Here is a 22,292-nt window from a genome sequence, read left to right on the forward strand (position 1 = left end):
ATATATATATATATAATATATTTTATTGCGCTGGTAGATTTACAATCTACCACAGATTAGGTAAATTTAGTAAATTGTGTGTTAGGAAGGTTAAAAGTTCGCCTCTGTTGCAGCTTGGCTGACGTTGTGTGTGCTTCCTTGCTGACCGGTGGGTGTCGCTGTTACCATTAGTCAGTGTTGGAAGGGCAACGTGTCGAAGTGTATGAATGCTTCTCTATTTCGGAGACCAGCTCGGTGGAGGTGGTCCTCTGATGTATTCTGGGAAGGGGGTATTTATGGGATAGGCGCCATGTTCTAAGGTCGTTTTGCAGCCACCTGCTGGCCCTCCTGGCCGACAGGTATGCATTAAGGAGCTTACCTCGTGGTCCTCCAATCGGGAGGCCCACAATGCTACGGCGCAGGGGTGGGTCCAGAGGCTTGTCTGGGCCCTACCACCGCAGCCGAGGAATGGTCCTGTGCTGTCGGTCCTGTGTGACAAAGCTGGACAGCCGAGGAGATCCCATTGGAGGACCCATCTTGGAGAGATCACGCAGCGTGCTGGTCTATAGAGGGGCCTGGTGACTCGGCTGGAGGACGTATCCAAAAGAAGTAATTATACGGCATGGTGTCGCCGGTTCAGCTTAAAGGTTCAGGCACTGTGACTGACTGTTCACTGCAGAAGATCTGATACATCCTGTGGCAGAGGATCGTGCAGATTTACCCCCCTAAATGAGTCTGTGGCAGAGACTTTAGATTCGTGCTGCATGCTGGCTGCTAGACCGGTGAGAGAGGCCTATCCAGACAAACAAAGAGTGCATCACATGAGGGGAACGCATTCCACATAATTATCTGAATTGTACCGGGACATTTGTCGCTAAGATTTTGCAAGAAGATATTTGAGTTTCTCCTGAGAGTTTCCTTTTCCATCTCTTTTCTACTACTTCCTAAAGTTTGGCTGTTCATTAAAGCATTGAAAATGTACTCCAGTGTTGGTGCGAGTGTCGTCCAGCAGTAAACTCAACGGAACCCCTATATATATATATATATATATATATATATATATATATATATATATATATATATATATATATATATATATATATATATACACATATACACAGTATCTCACAAAAGTGAGTACACCCCTCACATTTTTGTAAATATTTTATTATGTCTTTTGTCCTTTGTGACACTGAAGAAATGACACTTTGCTACAATGTAAAGTAGTGAGTGTACAGCTTACATAACATTGTAAATTTGCTGTCCACTCAAAATAACTCAACACACAGCCGTTATTGTCTAAACCGCTGGCAACAAAAATGAGTACACCCCTAAGTAAAAATGTTCAAATTGGGCCCAATTAGCCATTTTCCCTCCCTGGTGTCATGTGACTTGTTAGTGTTACAAGGTCCCAGGTGTGAATGGGGAGCAGGTGTGTTAAATTGGTTGTTATCACTCTAACTCTCTCATACTGGTCACTGGAAGTTCAACATCTGTATTGAATTGTATTGTAATTGTACTGTCTGCCCTAATGTTGTAAAGCGCTGCGTAAACTGTTGGCGCTAATATAAATCCTGTATAATAATAATAACCTGGCACCTCATAGCAAAGAAATCTGAGGATCTGAAAAAAAGAATTGTTGCTCTAAATAAAGTTGGCCTAGGCTACAAAAAGATTGCCAAGACCCTGAAACTGAGCTGCAGCATGGTGGCCAAGACTATACAGAGTTTTAACAGGACCAGTTCCACAGCGTCATATCCAGAGGTTGTCTTTGGGAAATCGACGTATGAGTGATGCCAGCATTGCTGCAGAGGTTGAAGGGGTGGGGGGTCAGCCTGTCAGTTATCAGACCATACGCCACACACTGCATCAACTTGGTCTGCATGGCTGTCGTCCCAGAAGGAAGCCTCTTATAAAGATGATGCACAAGAAAGCCTGCAGTTTGCTGAAGACAAGCAGACTAAGGACATGGATTATGGGAACATGCCCTGTGGTCAGATAAGACCAAGATAAACTTATTTGTATCAGATGGTGTCAAGCGTGTGTGGCAACAACCAGGTGAGAAGTAAAAAGACAAGTGTGTCTTGCCTACAGTCAAGCATGGTGGTGGGAGTGTCATGGTCTGGGGCTGCATTAGTGCTGCTGGCACTGGGAAGCTATAGCTCATTGAGAGAACCATGAATGCCAACATGTACCGTGACATACTGAAACGGAGCATAATTCCCTCCCTTCGGGAACCTGGGCCCCAGGGCAGTATTCCAACATAACGACCCCAAACACACCTGCAAGACGACCACTGCCTTGCCAAAGAAGCTGAGGGTAAAGGTGATGAACTGGCCAAGCATATCTCCAGACCTAAACCTGCATCTGTGGGGCATTCTCAAACGGAAGGTGGAGGAGCGCAAGGTCTCTAACATCCACCAGCTCCGTGATGTCATCATGGATGAGTGGAAGAGGACTCCAGTGGCAACCTGTGAAGCTCTGGTGAACTCTATGCCCAAGAGGATTAAGGCATTGCTTGAAAATAATGGTGGCCACACAAAATATTGACTTTGGGCCCAATTTGGACATTTTCACTTAGGGGTGTACTCACTTTTGTTGCCAGTGGTTTAGACATTAATGGCTGTGTTGTGTTATTTTGAGGGGACAGCAAACTTACACAGTTATACAAGCTGTACACTCACTACTTTACATCGTAGCAAAGTGGCATTCTTTCAGTGTTGTCACATGAAAAGATATAATAAAATATTTACAAAAATGTGAGGGGTGTACTCACTTTTGTGAGATACTGTACCTAATTTTTTTGTAAAATATGAAAAATGTTACGCTGAGTTAATAGATACCGAACATGTCACACGATGAAATGGCGATGAACTACGGTACTTAAAATTCTCCATAGGCGATGCTTAAAATTTTTTTATAGGTTAGCTGTTTAGAGTTACAGTGGAGGTTTAGCACTAGAATTATTGCTCGTGCTCCAACGTTCGCAGCGATACTTCACATATGTGGTGTGAACACCGTTTATATATGTGTGTGCAACCTACATGTATGTTTGCTTCAGCAAGCGAGCATGTAGAGGTTTTTCAGCATGTCAGCAAATCTGTAAAATAAAATTATTATTATTTTTATTTTTTCCCCAGATTTTCTGTGCTGACTGGCTTGATTAGCTTGTGATACATTTTTTGTGTCATGCATCAGACAATGGGCTGTTCTGTTTTAACACTACAAAAAGTGTGCAGTTTTCTGTTATATTGACAGATCTGGCCATGCAACAATTGGGGGAAAAGGACAGGCAGACCTCTGATCTCTGTTTGATATTGATGAGAACTCTGGCCATCTATGGCTGATCTTAGTCTTGATTAGGCTGCTTATTCCAGCCAGCAGTTATGGCTGATACTAGGAAGAATTAAGACAATTTAAGGGTCCTTTCACACTGGGGAGGTTTGCAGGCGCTATTGCGCTAATAATAGCGCCTGCAAACCGACCCGAAAGTGCTGCTGCTTTCATTCCAGTGTGAAAGCCCCGAGGGCTTTCACACTGGAGCGATGCGCTGGCAGGACGGTAAAAAAAAGTCCTGCCAGCAGCATCTTCGGAGCGGTGAAGGAGCGGAGTGTATACCGCTCCTGCCCATTGAAATCAATGGGACGGCGTGGCTATACCGCCGGCAAAGCGCCTCTGCAGAGGCGCTTTGCGGTGGTTTTAACCCTTTTTCGGCCGCTAGCAGGGGGGTAAAACTGCCCCGCTAGCGGCCGCATACCGACGGTAAAGCGCCGCTTACAATAGCGGCGCTTTACCGCCGACAACGCCCCCGCCTCAGTGTGAAAGGACCCTAAGAGGCTTAGACATAAATTTATTGAAGGATTCATTTTCACTCCAGCTTGTGCTCTCTTCAAGTACAAGTCATGTTCTGGGGAATTATAAAAATATATAACTTTCCCTTTGATCCTGGTTGGGTAGTTAAAAGGTTAACACAGGAGGAATTCATCACTTTGTAAATCAAGCCTTTAAAGAACTCTGAGGAACATACAAAACCACACTTGCAGAGGGGCTGCCCCCAAACTGCAAGGGTTAAATGCTCATTCATGCCCAGGGCATCTTTTAAATGCCGTTTTTCACACCTTACCCTTGCTACCGCAAGCTTCCTTTAATGGGATTGGTCCTTCAAAGCGTTTTCTCTTTTGCGCTCCATCCGTTGGTCACTCTCTGACCTCATCACATACAATGCTTCTGATTTATCTTCAGTCTGTTTTGATGTGATGTAGTGTAGGAAAGTTTTTTGCAAGGGTGTCAAACTCCATTTCATTGCAAGCTGCATCAGCATTATGAATAACCTTAAGGGGCCAGTTGTATCTCTAAGACTATATACATTTTTCCAGGCCTTTTTTTTTCTCAAGGAATAGGTGCAGCAACAGATCCACGCCCCCTGCCAAACTGCATTAAAAGGTGGGTGTGGCCAACAGTGGGAGAATCTTAAAGGGGCAATAAATACCAGGAGTGTGTAAAGTTCAGAGATATGATATGTGCAGATTTCAGGGGTTCGCTATGTACCGAGTGCAGAGTTCAGGGATGTTCTACGCACTGAGTGCAGAGTTTGATGGTGCACTGTGTACAGAGTGCAAAGTTTAGGGGTGTGCTATGCACAGCGTGAAAGTTTCAGCTCTTTCATAGCCTGTCACATCTCACTTCCACCTCTCCTCAGCTCTGACCTCTGCACCACTCCTCACTCATCTCCCACTTCTGCACACATTCCTCCCCCAAAAACTTCTTTGCATCTCACCTACCCGGCCTGGCTCTAGTACCTCACGGCAGTGAGGTACTAGAGCCAGGCCGTCTGAGGATTGGCCAATCCCCAGACGATGTCCTGTTGTGACGAAACGTGTAGGGTGGAGCCTGTGACGGTGGAGTCTTACGTTTTTCTCTTAGGAGATTGATGGGAAGCAAACAGCAAGCAATAGGCAGCCTGTGGAGACGTCGCGATCTCCATCTTTGATTTACATTGTTACTACGATTATAGCCTCAGCTACAGATATCGGTATAGGTTTTTGGGAGACCTGAATTCCCTGTGCCTGCTGTTCATTTTTAGTCAGTAAGGAGATTTAATACTCACTCGGGTGTGAAGCATCTTGGATAAAGGATCTTTCTTCACTATACTTTCTTTTTGGAGTATCATTTTTTACGCTGTATATGGATTTTTACTGATTTCTTTTATTACACGGATTCTCTACTGGAATGGGAGTTTGCTTTTGTTTTTCATCATTGATTTTCAAAACAATTTCACTTCATTAATTCTTTGTATATGTTTTAGATTTTTATATTTATTATGTGGTTTTATTTATGATTATTTATGATTTTTTGTTATATCACTTTTATTTTCAATGTTTAAATGTTTGTGGTATCGGCTAAATGAGTTTCATTGACAGCAGCAGGAGCCAATGGCACCGCTGCTGTGTCTCAGCCAAACAAGAGGAAGAATCCTGGATAGCCGAGTCTCTCATGCACATCGCTGGATAGAGATGGACTACAGGTATTAGGGGGGCTGCTGCACACATAAAGCTTTTTATCTTAATGCATAGAATGCATTAAGATAAATAGAACCTTCTGCCTTTACAACCACTATCCGTTTTAAAAATGTAAAAAAAAAAAAAAAAAACGAAAAACGAAGAAAGTTCTTCATGCAGTAAAATGTTATCCTGGAGCTTGAAAAAGTGGCACAGAAATATGGATAAGTATTGTTATATAATAGCAGTTGGCCTGGAGCCCTGTGTCTTTATGTGGTCACAAAACTCCTTAGTGACTTTTTATGTTTCACTAATGTACATCAGGGGATACATTATAGTATGAATAATTTAACAATAACTTTCACGAATGGTAGCCACAGACAAAATCACATGCATTATGGTTACATACAGCATTCTATGATGTCTTCATTTAGCAAATGCTATTTTAAAATCCTTTTCCTGTGATTAATGTGTGTGTGTGTATGTATGTGTGATTATATACTGTATGATCAGTCCCACACTAGAATTTGCATCCTGTACAGTATACATATCCTATCTTCAATTAAATTGTACAAGCAAAGTATATCCAGAAACCCTTCCTTTTCTAGGGTGGTAACCATTATTTTATTCAGCTGCATGGGTTTTCACCCTTTTCTGTACACTCCAGCGTTGGACTACTAACAACTATGATAATACATAGTACACTGATATATTTTGATGTAGTCACTGATGTAGTGAAAATCTTCTGGTGAAGCTACAGATGGCAGTAAAAATCTGCCAAATTCTAACCTCTTCCAATTATAACCAAGAAATATTGGTTTTGATTTGAGGTTTACCTTTTAGGCAGTACAGTTTGTTTACCAACATGCCAGACCATGTGGCTGTACGGTGAAGGAGAAGTGAGGTCATCTGGTGACTGGTGAGGTCATCCCTCTGCTCTCTCATCCTGTAAGCTTGTGCAGACTATTAACTGACAACCGTAGAGTTCTGATTATGCTCCTGCCCCTTTGTCGCTTATGGAGGCCATACACGATTTGATAAATGATTGATTTCTTTTTCAATTAATCTCAGAACCTGTGTAATTCATATGTGTTCGGGTTTAAAGGGATGAGGTGACAACCCTAGTTATCAATCACTTCTGTGTTTCCAACATGCAATCTCATAATCTGATTTATCAAAATACGATCAGATTAACGACTAAAACATCTTGGTGCTGCTGATTTAATGATAAATGACTGATCATTTTCCACCCTGGGCAATCGACTCGTACACACTATAAGAAAATTGGGCAAACATTTTCGTCCGATTTTTTTTGTATAGTGTGTGCACAACTTTCGACAGCCAATTTCGGACTTTTCGTACGAAAATTCCCAAAGGGACAAACTCCAAAATGTTTCTCATATGGGAACAGAATTAATGATTGTCGTTTTAATGTGTACTGTTTTCGTACAATTTTTGTACAAGAAAAATCTGAAAAAGACTGTGCATGATCAGAAACGATAAACAACAAAAAAAAGCCTTTGTCATACGAGAATTTTCATTCATCGGTTCCAATTTGCTGTGAAACAATGAGGAAAATTGGACTATCATTCGTCTGATTTTCTTATAGTGTGTATCCCACTTTAATCGTTCAGAAAGGCAGGTATGGCTGTTCAATTATTTTGATCGAAGCACACATTAATCGGGTAATAAAATCAAATTGTGTATAGCCACCGTGAGTATTTAATGTTATGTTTGTACTACTTCTATGTGCAAACATTTGAATAATGTTTTAATGAAGACATGATGGGATTAAACAATGTTTTTTAAATATTTTTCTGGAGTGTTGTGGACAAATTAACATAGACATGTGTTAACGTATCTGTTCCATGTGTTTCTTAGCAGTGTACTCGGATATTGCTTGTGCATATGAGAAGCCAACAATGTACCCATTTGCCTACAGAGTTCACACTCATCAGTTAGGTGAGTTTCCTTGCTGCTGCTGACATAATCATAATGACCATTTTTGCAGTGTCGTAAATTACTCCTGTTGTGTTCATAGGACAAGTTGTTAGTGGGTACAGGATCAGAAATGGCAAGTGGACTTTAATTGGAAGACAGAGCCCTCAACTACCACAGGTAGGACCTTGTGTCAAAACAAAAATGGAAACTTAATGGAAAATATACAATTTTTAAAGATGGGTGTACATGGAAGGGCTTTGCACATCAAACATTACAAAATGTATTTTCCAGCACACTTAGCAGCTAGCCAACAAAAACAAAAAAACATATTACATTGTCTACTAATGTGGTAAAAACAAAGGTTTTAGTTTTGCAACATTTGCAAATATACTGTATGTGAAGGCAACACTGCTTCTTAAATGCCCTCTGTATAGTGTGGTCCTTATTGGAGCGTGTGTTGTAATATTCAGGGGCAGGGATGAGCCTAGGTCCTAGCCAATGATAAGCAGCTGAGGCATTCCCTGTCCCACGGCCACACATGCTTTTTAAATACACGCAGCTGCCTTGGCCGCTTATGATTGGCGTTGTGCAGTGGCAGCTTCCTGGCAGGTTAGCTTAGGTGTGTTCAGACTATAATCCAAACATGCCTGAGCTTATCCCTGTTCAGGAAACAGGATCACATGCACCTCACAGGGTACTGCAGTCAAAGTTCTGTTTTTTGAACATCATAAATGGGGATTAGCTCGGACATGTTTGGATCCTAGTCCAATCCCATGTGAGTGATCCTACGAGGAAGCTGTCACTCTACTGGTCCTATGATAAACAGCCAAGGCATTCCCCACCTCACAGTTGCACTTATAAACCTCCCTTGTGTGCATGTGGGTCAGGGGATGCCCAATACAGATGACCGCTTCATGGCGGGCTCCCTCGCATGGTTTTGGACTAGGATCTGAATGTGCCTGAGCTCATCATAAACTTTCTTCTACAGTACCTGTCCGCGAGAATGTGTTTCCAGCGCGATCCCATCGCGCTGGTTCTCGGCAACAGGGTACTGTGCATCTCACGCTGGCTGCAATAGGAAAAACACATTGCAGCCAGCGTGAGAGGGAATTCCTCTCCAGGGGGATACAAGGCCCTTACGTCTGGTATGGATCTTAAGGGGAACCCCTAGGGTCACCCCCAAAATCCATACCAGACCCTTATCCGAGCACGCAGTCCGGCCGGTCAGGAAGGGGGGTGGGGACGAGCGAGCGCCCCCCCCCCCTCCTGAACCGTACCAGGCCGCATGCCCTCAACATGGGGGGGTGGGTGCTTTGGGGAAGAGGGACGCCCTGCGGCCCCCCACCCCATAGCACCTTGTCCCCATGTTGATGAGGACAAGGGCCTCTTCCCGACCACCATGGCTGTTGGTTTTCGGGGTCTGCGTGCGGAGGGCTTATCGGAATCCGGGAGCCCCTTTAATAAGGGGGCCCCCAGATCCCGGCCCCCCACCCTATGTGAATGAGTATGGGGTACATCGTACCCCTACCCATTCACCTGGGGAAAAAAGTGTCAATAAAAAACACACTAGACAGGTTTTTAAAGTAATTTTATTAGGCAGCTCCGGGGGTCTTCTTCCAACTTCGGTGGTCTCTTCCGCACTCTCCGGTTCTTCTCCCGGTCTCCGGTTATTCTCCGCGCTCTCCAACCTCTTCCCCCGGTGTCTGGTTCTTCTCCTGCTCTCCGGCCTCTTCTCCAGGTCTCCGGTTCTTCTGCCGGGCTCTTCCGCTATCTTCTGCTCTTTTGCCGCTCTTTGCTAGCGGTTGCCCGGTCTTCTCAATCGTCTTGTTCCCTCTTCTCTTCTTCCGATGTTGACATAACACTCTCTCTCCTGCTGTAATGACGCGTGCGAGGTGTGCAACGACTTATATAGGCATGGGGCGTGGTCACCGGGTCTCCCATCACCCAGTGACCGCGCCCCATGCCTATACAAGTTTTTGCGCACCTCGCACACATCATTACAGCGGGAGAGAACATCGTGTCAACATCGGAAGAGGAGAAGAGGGAACAAGACAACAGAGAAGACCAGGCCACCGCTAGCAAAAGAGCAGAAGATAGCGGAGGAGCCCAGCAGAAGAACTGGAGAAGAGGCCGGAGAGCTCGGAAGACCACCTCCGGAGCTGCCTAATAAATTACTTTAAAAACCTGTCTATTGTGTGTTTTTTTTTTTTTTGACACTTTTTTTCCCCCAGGTGAATGGGTAGGGGTACGATGTACCCCATACTCGTTCACATAGGGTGGGGCGCGGGGATCTGGGGGCCCCCTTATTAAAGGGGGCTCCCAGATTCCGATAAGCCCTCCGCCCGCAGACCCCGACAACCAACGGCCAGGGTTGTCGGGAAGAGGCCCTTGTCCTCATCAACATGGGGACAAGGTGCCATGGGGTGGGGGGGCGCAGGGTGCCCCCCAATGTTGAGGGCATGCGGCCTGGTACGGTTCAGGAGGGGGGGTGCTCGCTAGTCCCCACCCACCTTCCTGACCGGCTGGGCTGCATGCTCTGATAAGGGTCTGGTATGGATTTTGGGGGGACCCCCACAACGTTTTTTCAGCATGGGGGTTCCCCTTAAAAATCCATACCAGACCTAAGGACCTGGTATGCTCTTGGTTCATGATTCATACCAAACACCTGCCAGCAATACCTGTCGCTCATCGGGAAAGGAAAAAAACACATTTTTCCTTTCCCGATGAGCGAGCCAGCTTGGCGCTGGCTCGCGCGACAGGGCTTGCAGGTGTCAAATCTCGGCGATAACAGCGGTGAGATTGACGCAATATCGCGGTCACCTACTGTACATAAAAAAAGAATTTATTACGCTAAACAAATGTAAACATAGCACTCACATCTTTCATTGCAACATGCACAATCCTAGGACAAGGCTTACCAGCCAATAGAGCATTCTGATCTGGCCACGCATTCAAAGGTTGTTTTCCTGCAATGCTGCCTTTGCAGTAATAGTTGACACAACAGCCCAATATGTCAACCCAAAGAGTGCTCCAAGTTCCAACAGCACAGGCCAACACATGCACGGAACCTCTGACTGCTTGCAGTCTCTTTCCCATGTGGCTCAAACCTGCCTGTCCTCCATTGGATGAGTCCCTGTTCTTCCGGGCACCCTTTGCTTGTCACTAGGTCTCCCAGTGCTGTTTACTACCTCTGCACAATGACATCCAGTGCTCTATATATAGAAGCAATGCTTCTGTGCATTCCAACCTAATTGGCCCGGTGTTATATCTCCTTCAGATACCAAGGCATTTATTATAGGCACCCTTTTTTACATCCTAAATCTAGATCTATGCTGTTTAAAAGAGATGTCCATTAAAGCCCAGCTTCAGGAAAAGTAAAAATTCTCACTTGCAGTGAGTCTGCCCTGTCACCGCAAGGGTTAAATGCTCGTTTAGGTCTAGGGGACCAGGAGAAGTGATTTTACTTACCCAATACTCCGCTCTCCCAGTAGCTGGTTCTCTCCTCTTCTCCCCTTCTCTCTGGCAGTGGATTCAATGACATCTGAGGACCTGTGACCGCTGTAGTACAGAGAAGAGGTTGTGGGTACCAGTCTTACAGCCTGGAAGGAACCTTCAAGAGTTGAGGATCGGGTAAGTAAAACTGCTTTTTGTGGCCCCTAGATCTAAACGAGCGTTTAGCTCCTGAAACCCCTCTGCAAGGGAGCATTTTTTCTTTTCCTGGAGTTCTTTAAATATGGGTTGGCAGAGTGAGTGTACCATAATTGTATAATTTGTATGGTCAGTGATATTTTAAAATGTACATTTTTTTTTTTTTATAGGCATTTTATGCTGTGGAACATCCTCTTGATGTTCACGCTGGTGATGTTCTGGCAGCCAGATGTGTCTTCACAGGTGACGGAAGAACATCTAATACATATATTGGGTATGTTTCCATGATGTAACAAGTTCAGATTAGTGAATTGCAGACACAGGCTAGCTGGTGATAGCTTTGCCTTAGATCTTCAAAACTGCACAATTTCCAAAACCTAATACAACCATTCAAGCATAGAGGGCTTCAGTCATGGTCAGATTTTATAAACAAGACTGAAGTAATTTTCCAGATTATGTGGGGAGGTATGTAGGAATTAAATTGGAACAATCTGTAAAACCTGAATTTTTTCATTCCTACGTGGTCCTGGTTTGTGCGTCATGGCATTGTTCTGTGCATCATGTTATTCCTGTTTATGTTTAAGCTGACATGGCCACAAGAAATCATATATAACAAATCTGCCTATTTATAGCCTATATAATGTAGTATATTATTCTTTTGTGGAAAGGTTTTCATGTATGCTACGAAGTGGAACACATCTTGTAATACAGTACCAATTTTTGCTATCTTAATATGGCGTGCATGCATTAATTTACATGCCCAATTATATTCGTAGAAAATATTAATTCAGTGTGCAACCTTTTGGATAAAAGGAATTTGTGGTTCCAAAGTAAATAAGCTCTTTTCTAATGGAGATCATGGACTAAACTGTATTACAAAGGTGTTCCAGTACATACTGTAGTAACTAAGTGGGGAAATAGGAAGCCGTAACCACAACAAGCGATGTATTATTGTAGCCTAAAATATAGGGTAATGTGTATTTGTGAACAGGGATTACACTCAATCAAGAGAGCCAACAGAATTCACTTATTGCAGTCTATAATACATTGGTGCTGACTTTTATAATGAGGTTCTGAATGAAACTCAGTAGGTACTGATGAAATTGGTTCCTTTGTGGAAACCAGAAGAAAATAGGAATAAATATGTCTTCCTTATTTAACGCCAATACGGTTGTTGGTTCAATTTTTTTGAATTTCTGTGTGGCAATAATTGGTGAATGCAGCTCAGGTTAAATATATTTACCCTATAATTGGGAGCAAGCCAGGAGTGGTGAAGCATGTCAAGGAAGGTTGGTTCCCAGGTGGAAACATTGTATGCAATCGTTTTATTGACGACTAATAAATGCGGCAAGAGTAGCTAAGAGTGGAGTGTGTCTGATACATTTTCTTATATTTCTGATGGGGCGTGGCGATGGACCATAGTGGCCAGCACTCAAACTGTTTATGTATTGGAGGGGTGAGTTTTGCATGGAGCTGTGGCTTTGGGTATGTTCCTGTTATAAATATACCACGGATGAATACGAAGAACCTTTGCGTGTGAACCTGGAGGAGTTGTACTGCTACAAAAGCCCATCCAAGTCTGATCTTGGGTAGCAAGATGGTAATTTTAATTAAATTGCTGATGTTACCTTACTTCTGATTCTTGCTGCTTTTAAGCATTCCTCCAACTCCTAAATAGGTCCTTCAGCACCTGAATTCTTCTTTTGTGCACCCAAGTTCTATTCTTTAGGTCTTGATAGACATTAGATAAATTTTGCCGAGCTGTGACAGGCAGTAGTCATGATAGGCACCATCAAACCTCAGACACGTCCAGCTGGTGGATCATAGGTTTTTTACTAGGCACTTTGTCGTGGTTCCTGGAGATAACTATGTAATTGAACACAAAGACATGCTCACTCATAGAATGTGTGTGTGTGTGTGTTGCCTAGTACAGACGATGATAAAATATGACGAAAAATACTGCTTTTGGAGTGATCATCCGATAATCTGATCGTTCGTACACCGCTTTTGAGAGCCAACCACGACAATTCATGCAAAAATATCAGAAGAGACAAGCACAACAATTTTTCTTGTACGATAACAGAACATATGATTTTTGGAAAATCAGTACAATATTCGTCCATAAAAAATGTTGGTGTTTTTGTTTTATGTTTAGCAAATATCTGTAACTATAAGCAAAATTAAATAAAATCTGATAAAAAAATAAATTAAAAAAATGGAAATCCAAGACCACTCAGATATGAAAGAAAACAATACATAACATCACTTCTGAAGTTGTATTCTGTCATACGGGAATTTTCGTAACTTTAGTAACCGATTACTGCCCCTGAGGATGCACATTGGCTGGGAAACACATTGGGCCGAGCTGTTCAGGTGACATCACACCACCTGTTGTGGTGGTGTTTTGGATGTGAGTTGCAAGCGGCATTGTTTGTTTTATACTGGCGTTTTGTCTACAGCTGGTGTATTAATTTTAACACTGCACTATGATACCGTATTTCTTCTGTCTAATGGTATCATTTGGTGGTGTGAGTGGCTATATGTGCCCTAGGGATATCTGAATGAGAGACCCTGGATAAAGGATACAGGTGGTGTTGTCCTCATTCATCCCTGTTGAGCATGCTGGCTGCATAGTGTATGGCACGGATTTAATGACCTTTGCCACTATCATGGTTAATCATTTTCACTATTATATTGAATACCTGCTAATTACTATGCTATGAGACTTTTCTTTCCTATGGTTGGATATCATTGCACATGATTCTGAGGAGGTGGCAACATTTGATACCAGACATGGATTAACACTGAGAATCACATCTGCATTAAATTGCATAAAGTGTAATGACTGTTCTCTTGAATGAGACAGCACCTGCTTCTGGTGAGTTGCCATTTCTCCTATATGCACATCTAAAGGAGCACCGCACTGTTTATGGACCATTTTGTCTGATTGTTGGAAGCGCTGCAATTTTGTTTTTTTTGTGTATAGAGATTGTGTATTTCCTTTTATTGCTAGCAGCTATTTCTCCTTGTGATGTAGCGCTGATCTTACTTTTTCCTTTTAGTAACCTATTGGTTTTCAATATGAGCATACAAAAACAGACAATCATTTGTCTAATATTCTTTTTGTGTATACTAGGCTTATGGCTGCCAGGCAGCAGATTCCCTATTTTGCACTTAGATTTTTTTCTTGACATCTGAGCATTGTCTGCTTTTCATTTGCAGATGGGACGGGTGGAGATCATGGTAAGTGGGTTGAGGCACAGTGGCTGAGATGTAGGTGCCTCTGTCTTGCATGTGCTTCTAGACATGTTTCTTTTGGGTATATGGTTAGTGTGACTGTAGTTTGTGTTTTCCTTGGGCAGATTTTGTTCTCCCTCTGTGATTTTATACAAGACAAAATCGGTTAACATGTATGGGTCAGCCGTGTCCTCTGGGCTTTGTAAAAAGTGTTTTCTTGTGGGTTTTTTTATATTATTTTTATTTTATTCCCCTATCTGTTATTCATAAAAAAGAAAAAACATTGTGTTGCCAGCTTGCAAGAGGCAGAAAATCAATGGTATTAAACCCGTTCTTTCAAAGCTTTGTGCCAGAAGGTTGTCTCCTGTGGCTGTGGGTGAGATTGTGAAGAGTATGTGTATTTCTGCTGGTGTATGTGAACAGGGAGAAAGCTATTAGAATGACAGATATTCCACGCACACATCATGCCGAGCCGTTTTCACAGCATCAGTAGCAAGCACATAGGTTGGCGAATGACTTGTGTGGTCTCTTGGGGGCTCTCTGCTTTCAGTGCACGGAAGAAGCCAATTCCCCTTTTGTAGCCCTCCGTTTTTTTGTTCCTCTTGCCTCATATCATTACTGTTGCTATGGTAAATAAGTGAATTTTGCTAGATACCACTGGAAAGGACGGCACTGGTATATTTTTCACAGCAGAGAAATATCCTCCCTCGTACTTCCTCTAACAATCCCAACAGACCCAGTCGCTAGTCTGATTATCAGTATATAAACAAAAAAGATGTTTTTTAGTCCTTGCACAGGAATACAAGTTATCGACAGCTGGAATGATGCCGGAAGGTTTTTGTAGTACAGACCTTCTAGTACCTTCTAGAAACAGAGTACCTGTTAATTGTTCATTAACTTGGTGCTGAGTGGAATTTTAATATAGTATAATGACAATTAATTGGTATTGGGGCCGTGCTTAAACAAAACAACTATATTACTTTGTTTTTTTTTAAAAATCAGTGATGTTAAATTATGATTTGTTTTTTTAATGTGCACATTTAAAGCAAATCATTTGTGAGGCAATGCAAGTAGCATGCTGATAGGATAAAGCAGAGTGACAGGAGAAGACCTTATAAGTGTTACTGACCTGCAACAGAGGAAGATCAGGTTCCCTCCCATACCAGGCAAAAGCGTGCTCTGTGACAGAGCTGTGAACGTTTTAGGACTGAATGGACAGAACTATGCAACCCTTGGCCGGTAAAACATCTTCCGAACAGTGTTTCATCTTACACATTTGTAGGCATATAAATCTACCAAAATAATATTTATATGCATTTTATTTTTATTTAAGATCAAGTTGTCGAGCATTTCTGCACATGCAGCTACTAATAATATATATATATATATATATATATATATATATATATATATATATATATATATATATATATATATATATATATATATATATATATATATTTTATAGCTAATATATTACACAGCTCTATGTATTAATAATAGTGGGTGGAAATTGGAAAATTTGAAGACTTAAACACATGCACATCACATCTATAAGGTTGCAAGTTGTAGGGTATACACAAGATTAACTAGGTGGAAGCAAAGGCATTGGCTAATGGTGGTGGTTGGTACACCCCAAGTTATGTGGGGTAGAGAAGGAAGAAGGTTACCCAATTTTGAAGAACTAACTTTTGAGGGACTATTTAAATATATAAAAAAATGTTTGCAAGTCTAATAGCATGGTCAGGAGAACTCAAGAGTTGTAGGGGCTCCTTAGATGTTTAGGATGGTAAAATAAAATTGAAGTAACAAATGGATTTACCTACTAATAATCTCCAGTTTCATAGTCTTACCTTCACTTTCCTGTTACAGCAGTTGTGCAAACTGACTAAAAAGAACTGTGTAGTCCAATAAGCACCAGATGGTGTACTCTGTACTCGGCACAGATCTCGATGGACACTATCCCTCTGTCCCTCTTTGAAAACACTCCCGCCAAGGGGTGTGGCTGTTGCTCAGCTATGCCAGCATAGAGCACTGGTATGGAACGGCAAGTAACATATTTCCATTGAGAGAAAAAAGGGTATTTTAAGGCTTTTCTAAACAAAAACAATAATGCAGCAAAACATACAAGGGTATAGGACTATAAAGGGATAGTGGGAGGCTAAATAATTTTATTACAGAGGGTGTGTATATGTGTATATATGTGTGTGTGTATGTATGTGTGTGTATATATATATATATATATATATATATATATATATATATGTGTGTGTGTGTGTGTGTGTGTGTGTGTGTGTGTGTGTGTGTGTATATAGTATGTGTGTAACTTTGTCTGAGAGTCTTTGTTTTTTATATAAATTTTGACTTAATAAAGGAGCGATGTCTTGATATTCAAGTAGCGTCATGTCACAACTGAGTATACCGGGTTAAAGCTGTCCACATAGACCATCCTCCGCACCGCCATCGATGTCATCCTTTCCATGCTGTGCTCCACGAGCACGTCAAGCCTCGCTTTTAGATCGCTCTACTGCAGGGTAATGTTCCCAGTCACAATTGTAGACTGAATGCAGTGAGAGTTGGTGGTGCGGAGGATGGTCTATGTGGACAGGGTGTGAAATGAATCATCGGAGTTTCCATTATTTGTTATGGGGAAATTCGCTTTGATATACGAGTGCTTTGGATTATAAGCATGCTTTCTGAACTAATTATGCTCGCAATCCAAGGTTTTACTGTGTGTGTGTGTGTGATATAGATATAGTTAGATATCGATGTATATATATCTATATCATTATCGTCTGCGTGTGTGTGTGTATATATATATATATATATATATATATATATATATATATATATATATATATATATATATATATATATATATATATATATATATATATATATATATATATATATATATATATATATATATAGCTATATCTATCTATTATAGTGGTGATCCCTGCACATGCTAAATTTAAAAAAATTATATATACATTAGAGGAAATATCTATCTATCATATAACCTATAAACCGTGTTATTATACATTTTTGTTGGATCAGATATAGAAAATGGCTTGCTAAGCCCAGGAATAGATCAATGGTGTCTGAGGCAGCATGCTGGGACATTAATCAGCTAGAGAACTCTCAGGTTGTTGTATCTGGTCCACTGTAGCCAGGACTTGCGTGGGAATTATTTCAGTATACGCTTATTGGCAGTCAATGACGGTCAAAAGACTTCAAAGACCAATGTTGCTTTTAATCTTCTCTTTTTTTTTTAGGTTTTTAAATTCATTTCACACATATAGCTCCCTTGACAAAGCATCCTTGGCAAATATGTCTTTCCACTGAAATGAATAATTAATAAGGAACTGCTATCTACAGATATAAATTCCATGGCTCCAAGAGCTTCCTATTTTCTGCAGTAAGCCTCCAGCAGGATGGAGGGGAGTCTCCTTGGGCTAATAACAGTAGCATTCACTAGACTACCTCGCAAGAATAAATACACATGTGCAGTACATTGTACTTGGATCATCTATATGTTCTAAAGAGCTAGAAAGCATTTAAATGGACAGTTGTAAGATTTAGATTTGAAACAAGGTTTCAGTAGTTTAAAGCGATTGTAAAGGTAAATTAGAAAAAAAAAACCAAACATGTCATACTTGCCTGCTCTGTGCAGTGGTTTTGCACAGAGCATCCCCAATCCACTTTTTCTCAGTTCCCTCATCGGCGCTCTTGGCTCCTCCCCCCTAGGCTCACTCCCAAGCTGAATAACTGTGGAGGGGTTTTTGGTCCTTTGATAGAAACAAAAAGTTATCTTTTCAATGAGTGCATAAAATACAGTAAGGGCTTAGAAAGCTTAGTAACCAATAGTGTGATCTACTTCTCAGTATTGCTGTATGGAACAACTGCCCAGAAAGTTGTATATTCGGTAATGTCAAGCTCCAAAATGTGCTGCCATTGAGCTCCTAAAAATGCTAGTTGTTTTGGTTCAACATAGAGCCACTGACTAGAGACAAGTATGTGAATATGGAGTTCAAACTTTACTTTTTGCATTGTTGTTCCTAGTTTGTGACTCAGAAAGCATAGAACCTAAAAAACAAAATTGTTAGTGATGTGCCTATAAATCAAATCCAAGAATATAATAATATATAAGTGACTAAAGTCGTCATTCAGCTTTCAACATCATATAGCGTTTCATAAAATATAAATATTGATACAAAAGTGATCCATAAAGTGCTCAATTACATATAAGTCCGTGATACCCTGACCACACAGGATCAGTTTTCAGTGTCCTTAATACAGCAAAAATAAACGTGACTTGATAGGTGACTGTGAATATAGCCATCTGCAGCACTGATTACACTCAGGTGTTCCCCACCTCAAGGTAATGGTCGCTCAGCTCAGAGCGTGTGACCTCGCAATTAAGTTTAGTCAATACACACTTTTGAATCATCAAAACTGATTCCAGGTCAGGTCGCAGGGTCCAAACACTGCTCAAATCGCTATATTTACAGTCACCTATCAAGTCACGTTTATTATTGCTGTATTAAGGACACTGAAAACTGATCCTGAGTGGTCAGGGTGTCATGAACTTATATGCACTTAAGCACTTTATGGATCACTTTTGTATCATTATTTATATTTTATGAAATGTGTGTATATTCATGCTATATAATGTTGAAAGCTGAATGTCGACTTTAGTCGCTTATATATTATTATTATTATTATATTCTTGGATTTGATTTATAGGCACATCACTTTAACTATTTTGTTTTTTAGGTTTTTGCTGCAGGTTCAGCAGATCATTAAGGCCCCTTTCACACTGGGGCGGCGTCGGCTATTGTTAGCGGTGCTTTAGCGTCGGTATTCGGCTAGCGGCCGAGAAAGGATTAAAAACCACCGCAAAGCGCCTATGCAGTGCCTTTTGCCGGCGGTATAGCCGCGCTGTCCCATTGATTTGAATACACCGCTCCTTCCCTGCGCCAAAGATGCTGCTGGCAGGACTTTTTTTTCCCGTCCTGCCAGCGCACCGCTCCAGTGTGAAAGCCCTCGGGGCTTTCACACTGGATACAAAGCAGCGGCACTTTCGGGTCGGTTTGCAGGCGCTATTATTAGCGCAATAGCGCCTGCAAACCACCCCAGTGTGAAAGGACCCTAAGGGGATAGCGCAGCACATGATTTATTTATCTGTGATTTTCACACGTTGGTATCAGACGTGATTAGTGCTAGCAGCTGTCAATATACTATTATAAGATAGGGGAACTTTGATTTGGTAGCTTGCAAGACCTTTACTATATTTTTTTTCTCAGAAAGCATAGAAACCAGGTGGTCAGCATAACTGATATGGGTGCAGCTTTCATCTTTAGGTTAAAAAGGCAGTCTGAGTGTTTATCTCATGACAGCTTTCTTTTAATCATATTCATTTATGTTCCTGAGATGTGTGTAGGAATGTTCAAAATGGCAAACTTGATTTTTTTTTTTTTTACAGGGGATACCTTAAAAGTAGTTTATTGTAAAGGCCTGTGTAAAGACTTTTTGTTCACGTCAGATGATTTTTGAATTCCCATACCTATGGGAATGTAAAAACAACATGAAGCAGGCCAGATGCAAGTCAGAATGAGGTCAACTGCATGTCAGATGCATCTGTTAAAGAATTTTAAATTATTCTGATATGTCACACTGATGTTACTGACACACTGATGTTACTGACATCTGTTTGCAGCTTTTAAATGTTGGTTTCACCTGCAGTTAATAATGTTTTTTTGTCTAATTATTGGACATACATTTATGTTGGGGCTGCATGAATTGTTCATCCCAAATAGATCCTGCCAAGTGAACAATAATGGATAAAAATGGATAATAAACTGCTGTTTGAAATACAAGATAGCAAAATCGGGAAGTATTGCCAATTTTATTAAGATGTTCAAGAATAAAGGGCACTTAAATAACTTGCTAGGCATTCTTAAAGTAAAAGTACAGTCAAAGCTTGTGTGGCTGTACTCCTCCTGGGAATCACAGGAGTGCAGTTCGTTCTGCACTCATGTGACCCGTTTCCAGCAGACAGCGGGCTGACGTCCGATGTCTGCTGGTATCACAGAGCTGTTCCAGGCTCGGGAAAGATCCACCCAGTGAGGGGGGGGGGGGGGGCAAAGCAGAGAGCATGGAACTGCAGCAATGAATAATGTGGGATCGGCGGTGTTTGATTGCTCGGTTCTCAGTGTTAGAGCCGGTGGGGGACAAATGCACCATCCAGCTAGGTAAGTATGATTCTACAAAGAAAACTAATTCCCGTACGTCTCTTTTAGGAATATGTCATCACTAAAGCTTGGAAAATTAGGGCAGGTTGTTTGGGGTGGTAAATTCCATAGACTTCATAGAAGTAAAGCAGGACAAAGAATGTGATTGGAAGGCAGTTATAAGGAAGCTGAGAGCCATAACTCTGTGTTATATTAGAAGGCACATATAGGGGAGGTAGGTGGAAATCAAAATAAAAAATTGTCTGGTGGTACAGCATAATGAAAGGCTGTGAATACATGTATTTGAATTTGTAGTTTATCCTCTACAAAACTGACAGACAGGGCTGTAATTGTCAAAAGTTGTTCTGAGCTATTGCATTAGGCTGGTCATATTGCCTCTTTTTTTCCAAGAATTTTGAAGTATGATGGCTTGCCTGACTAATTACAAATCAAATGGATTGTTTATGTAGGCCAGCCTTTCTCAACCTTTTTAACATGGAGGGAACCCTTGCTAAGAGTTACTAGATCTACCTCTCATGATACATCAGTGTGATGGTTAATGGGAAGATTGCTTCTTACATTTGATCATTGGGAAGATTGACCCCCTTACAAATGGCTAAAAAGATTAATGGTATTGGAGGGGGACTCCTCTGAGAGTTAGAAATTGCTCATTGCTCAGGGAACCCCTAGCAACCTCTGGAGGAACCCTAGTTGAGAAACCTTGATGTAGGCCCTCACACTGTAAGGCTTTGGTAACATTAAAAACGAATATTGGCCAGAATTATAAATATATGTGTGGCCACTGCTTTCAGACTGAAAAGGTGGTAGTGTAGATTAATAGTCTCAAGTGAGAAGGAATAGAATTGGTATTTTCAAATGGAAGTTCTTGCAGAGGCCTGATCATTTTGTATGAGACTATATTCAAGTATTCTCCTGGGGCAAGCTAGTGGCAGGAAAGTAAAACTATGCACAGCACCATTAAATAACTTTCACAATTTTCGATCAAAACTAGAGAAAAAATAGCCAATGTAATAATTACAAAAATAATTGTCTTTATGGGACTTGTGAAAGTACTGCCAGGATAAGAAATGTGTTGTAAATCCCCAGCCCAATTAATATTATATATTTAATATTATTAAAATTCTGTAGTTGCTGTACATTTTGTCCTTTGTCTTAATACAGTATACAGTATCTGTTCTGTCAAGGAGGTGAGATAATTCTGTTTATTTTTATTAGAGGCATGACAGAAGTGCTTTTGTATTTTAATTTGTTGTGTTGGATGATGGTAATTTGCTTTCTCTATTTATAACAGAGGCACTTCCAGTGATGAAATGTGCAACCTGTATATAATGTATTACATGGAAGCTACTCATGCCAGTTCTTACATGACATGTGTGCGGACGGGGGACCCAGCCTTATTTCGTCACATCCCTGAGATAGCCAACATCCCAGTCCCTGTTAGTCCTGATATGGTAATGGGACACGGCAGTCACAAACGTACGTATTTCTATGCATTTGTTTTTTGCGCTGAACTTTCAGGTAGCTATTGGAAGCTTTTACATTAGAATATCTGTTTTATGTTTCTGTTAAAGATATGAAGGAACATGAAGAAAGAAATATACAGCAACAGCCTAAAAGGGAAGAGGAGCAAGTGATGGATCAGGGTATGTTCAATATATGCACATACATAAAAATTTTACAAAAAATATTTTATTGCATTGTTTTGTACTTGCACTAAATGATTTAATTTGGC

At 41.2% G+C, this 22,292-nt stretch overlaps 1 protein-coding gene across 4 annotated transcripts in view; it reads left to right on the forward strand.

Moving 5' to 3' along the window:
* Positions 1–22,292, forward strand: part of PAM (peptidylglycine alpha-amidating monooxygenase) — a 331,085-nt gene that overhangs the window by 182,669 nt on the left and 126,124 nt on the right. For all 4 annotated transcript variants that reach the window (XM_073624571.1, XM_073624572.1, XM_073624573.1 and 1 more), the window contains exons 10-14: positions 7,359–7,439; positions 7,519–7,595; positions 11,237–11,340; positions 21,852–22,036; positions 22,132–22,203. In XM_073624571.1, coding sequence (XP_073480672.1) covers positions 7,359–7,439; positions 7,519–7,595; positions 11,237–11,340; positions 21,852–22,036; positions 22,132–22,203 — 519 coding nt within the window. The remainder of the gene's footprint in view (positions 1–7,358; positions 7,440–7,518; positions 7,596–11,236; positions 11,341–21,851; positions 22,037–22,131; positions 22,204–22,292) is intronic.

This window comes from Aquarana catesbeiana, linkage group LG01 (assembly GCF_042186555.1).
Source record: "Aquarana catesbeiana isolate 2022-GZ linkage group LG01, ASM4218655v1, whole genome shotgun sequence".
In the NCBI taxonomy this organism is placed as follows: Eukaryota; Metazoa; Chordata; class Amphibia; order Anura; family Ranidae; genus Aquarana; species Aquarana catesbeiana.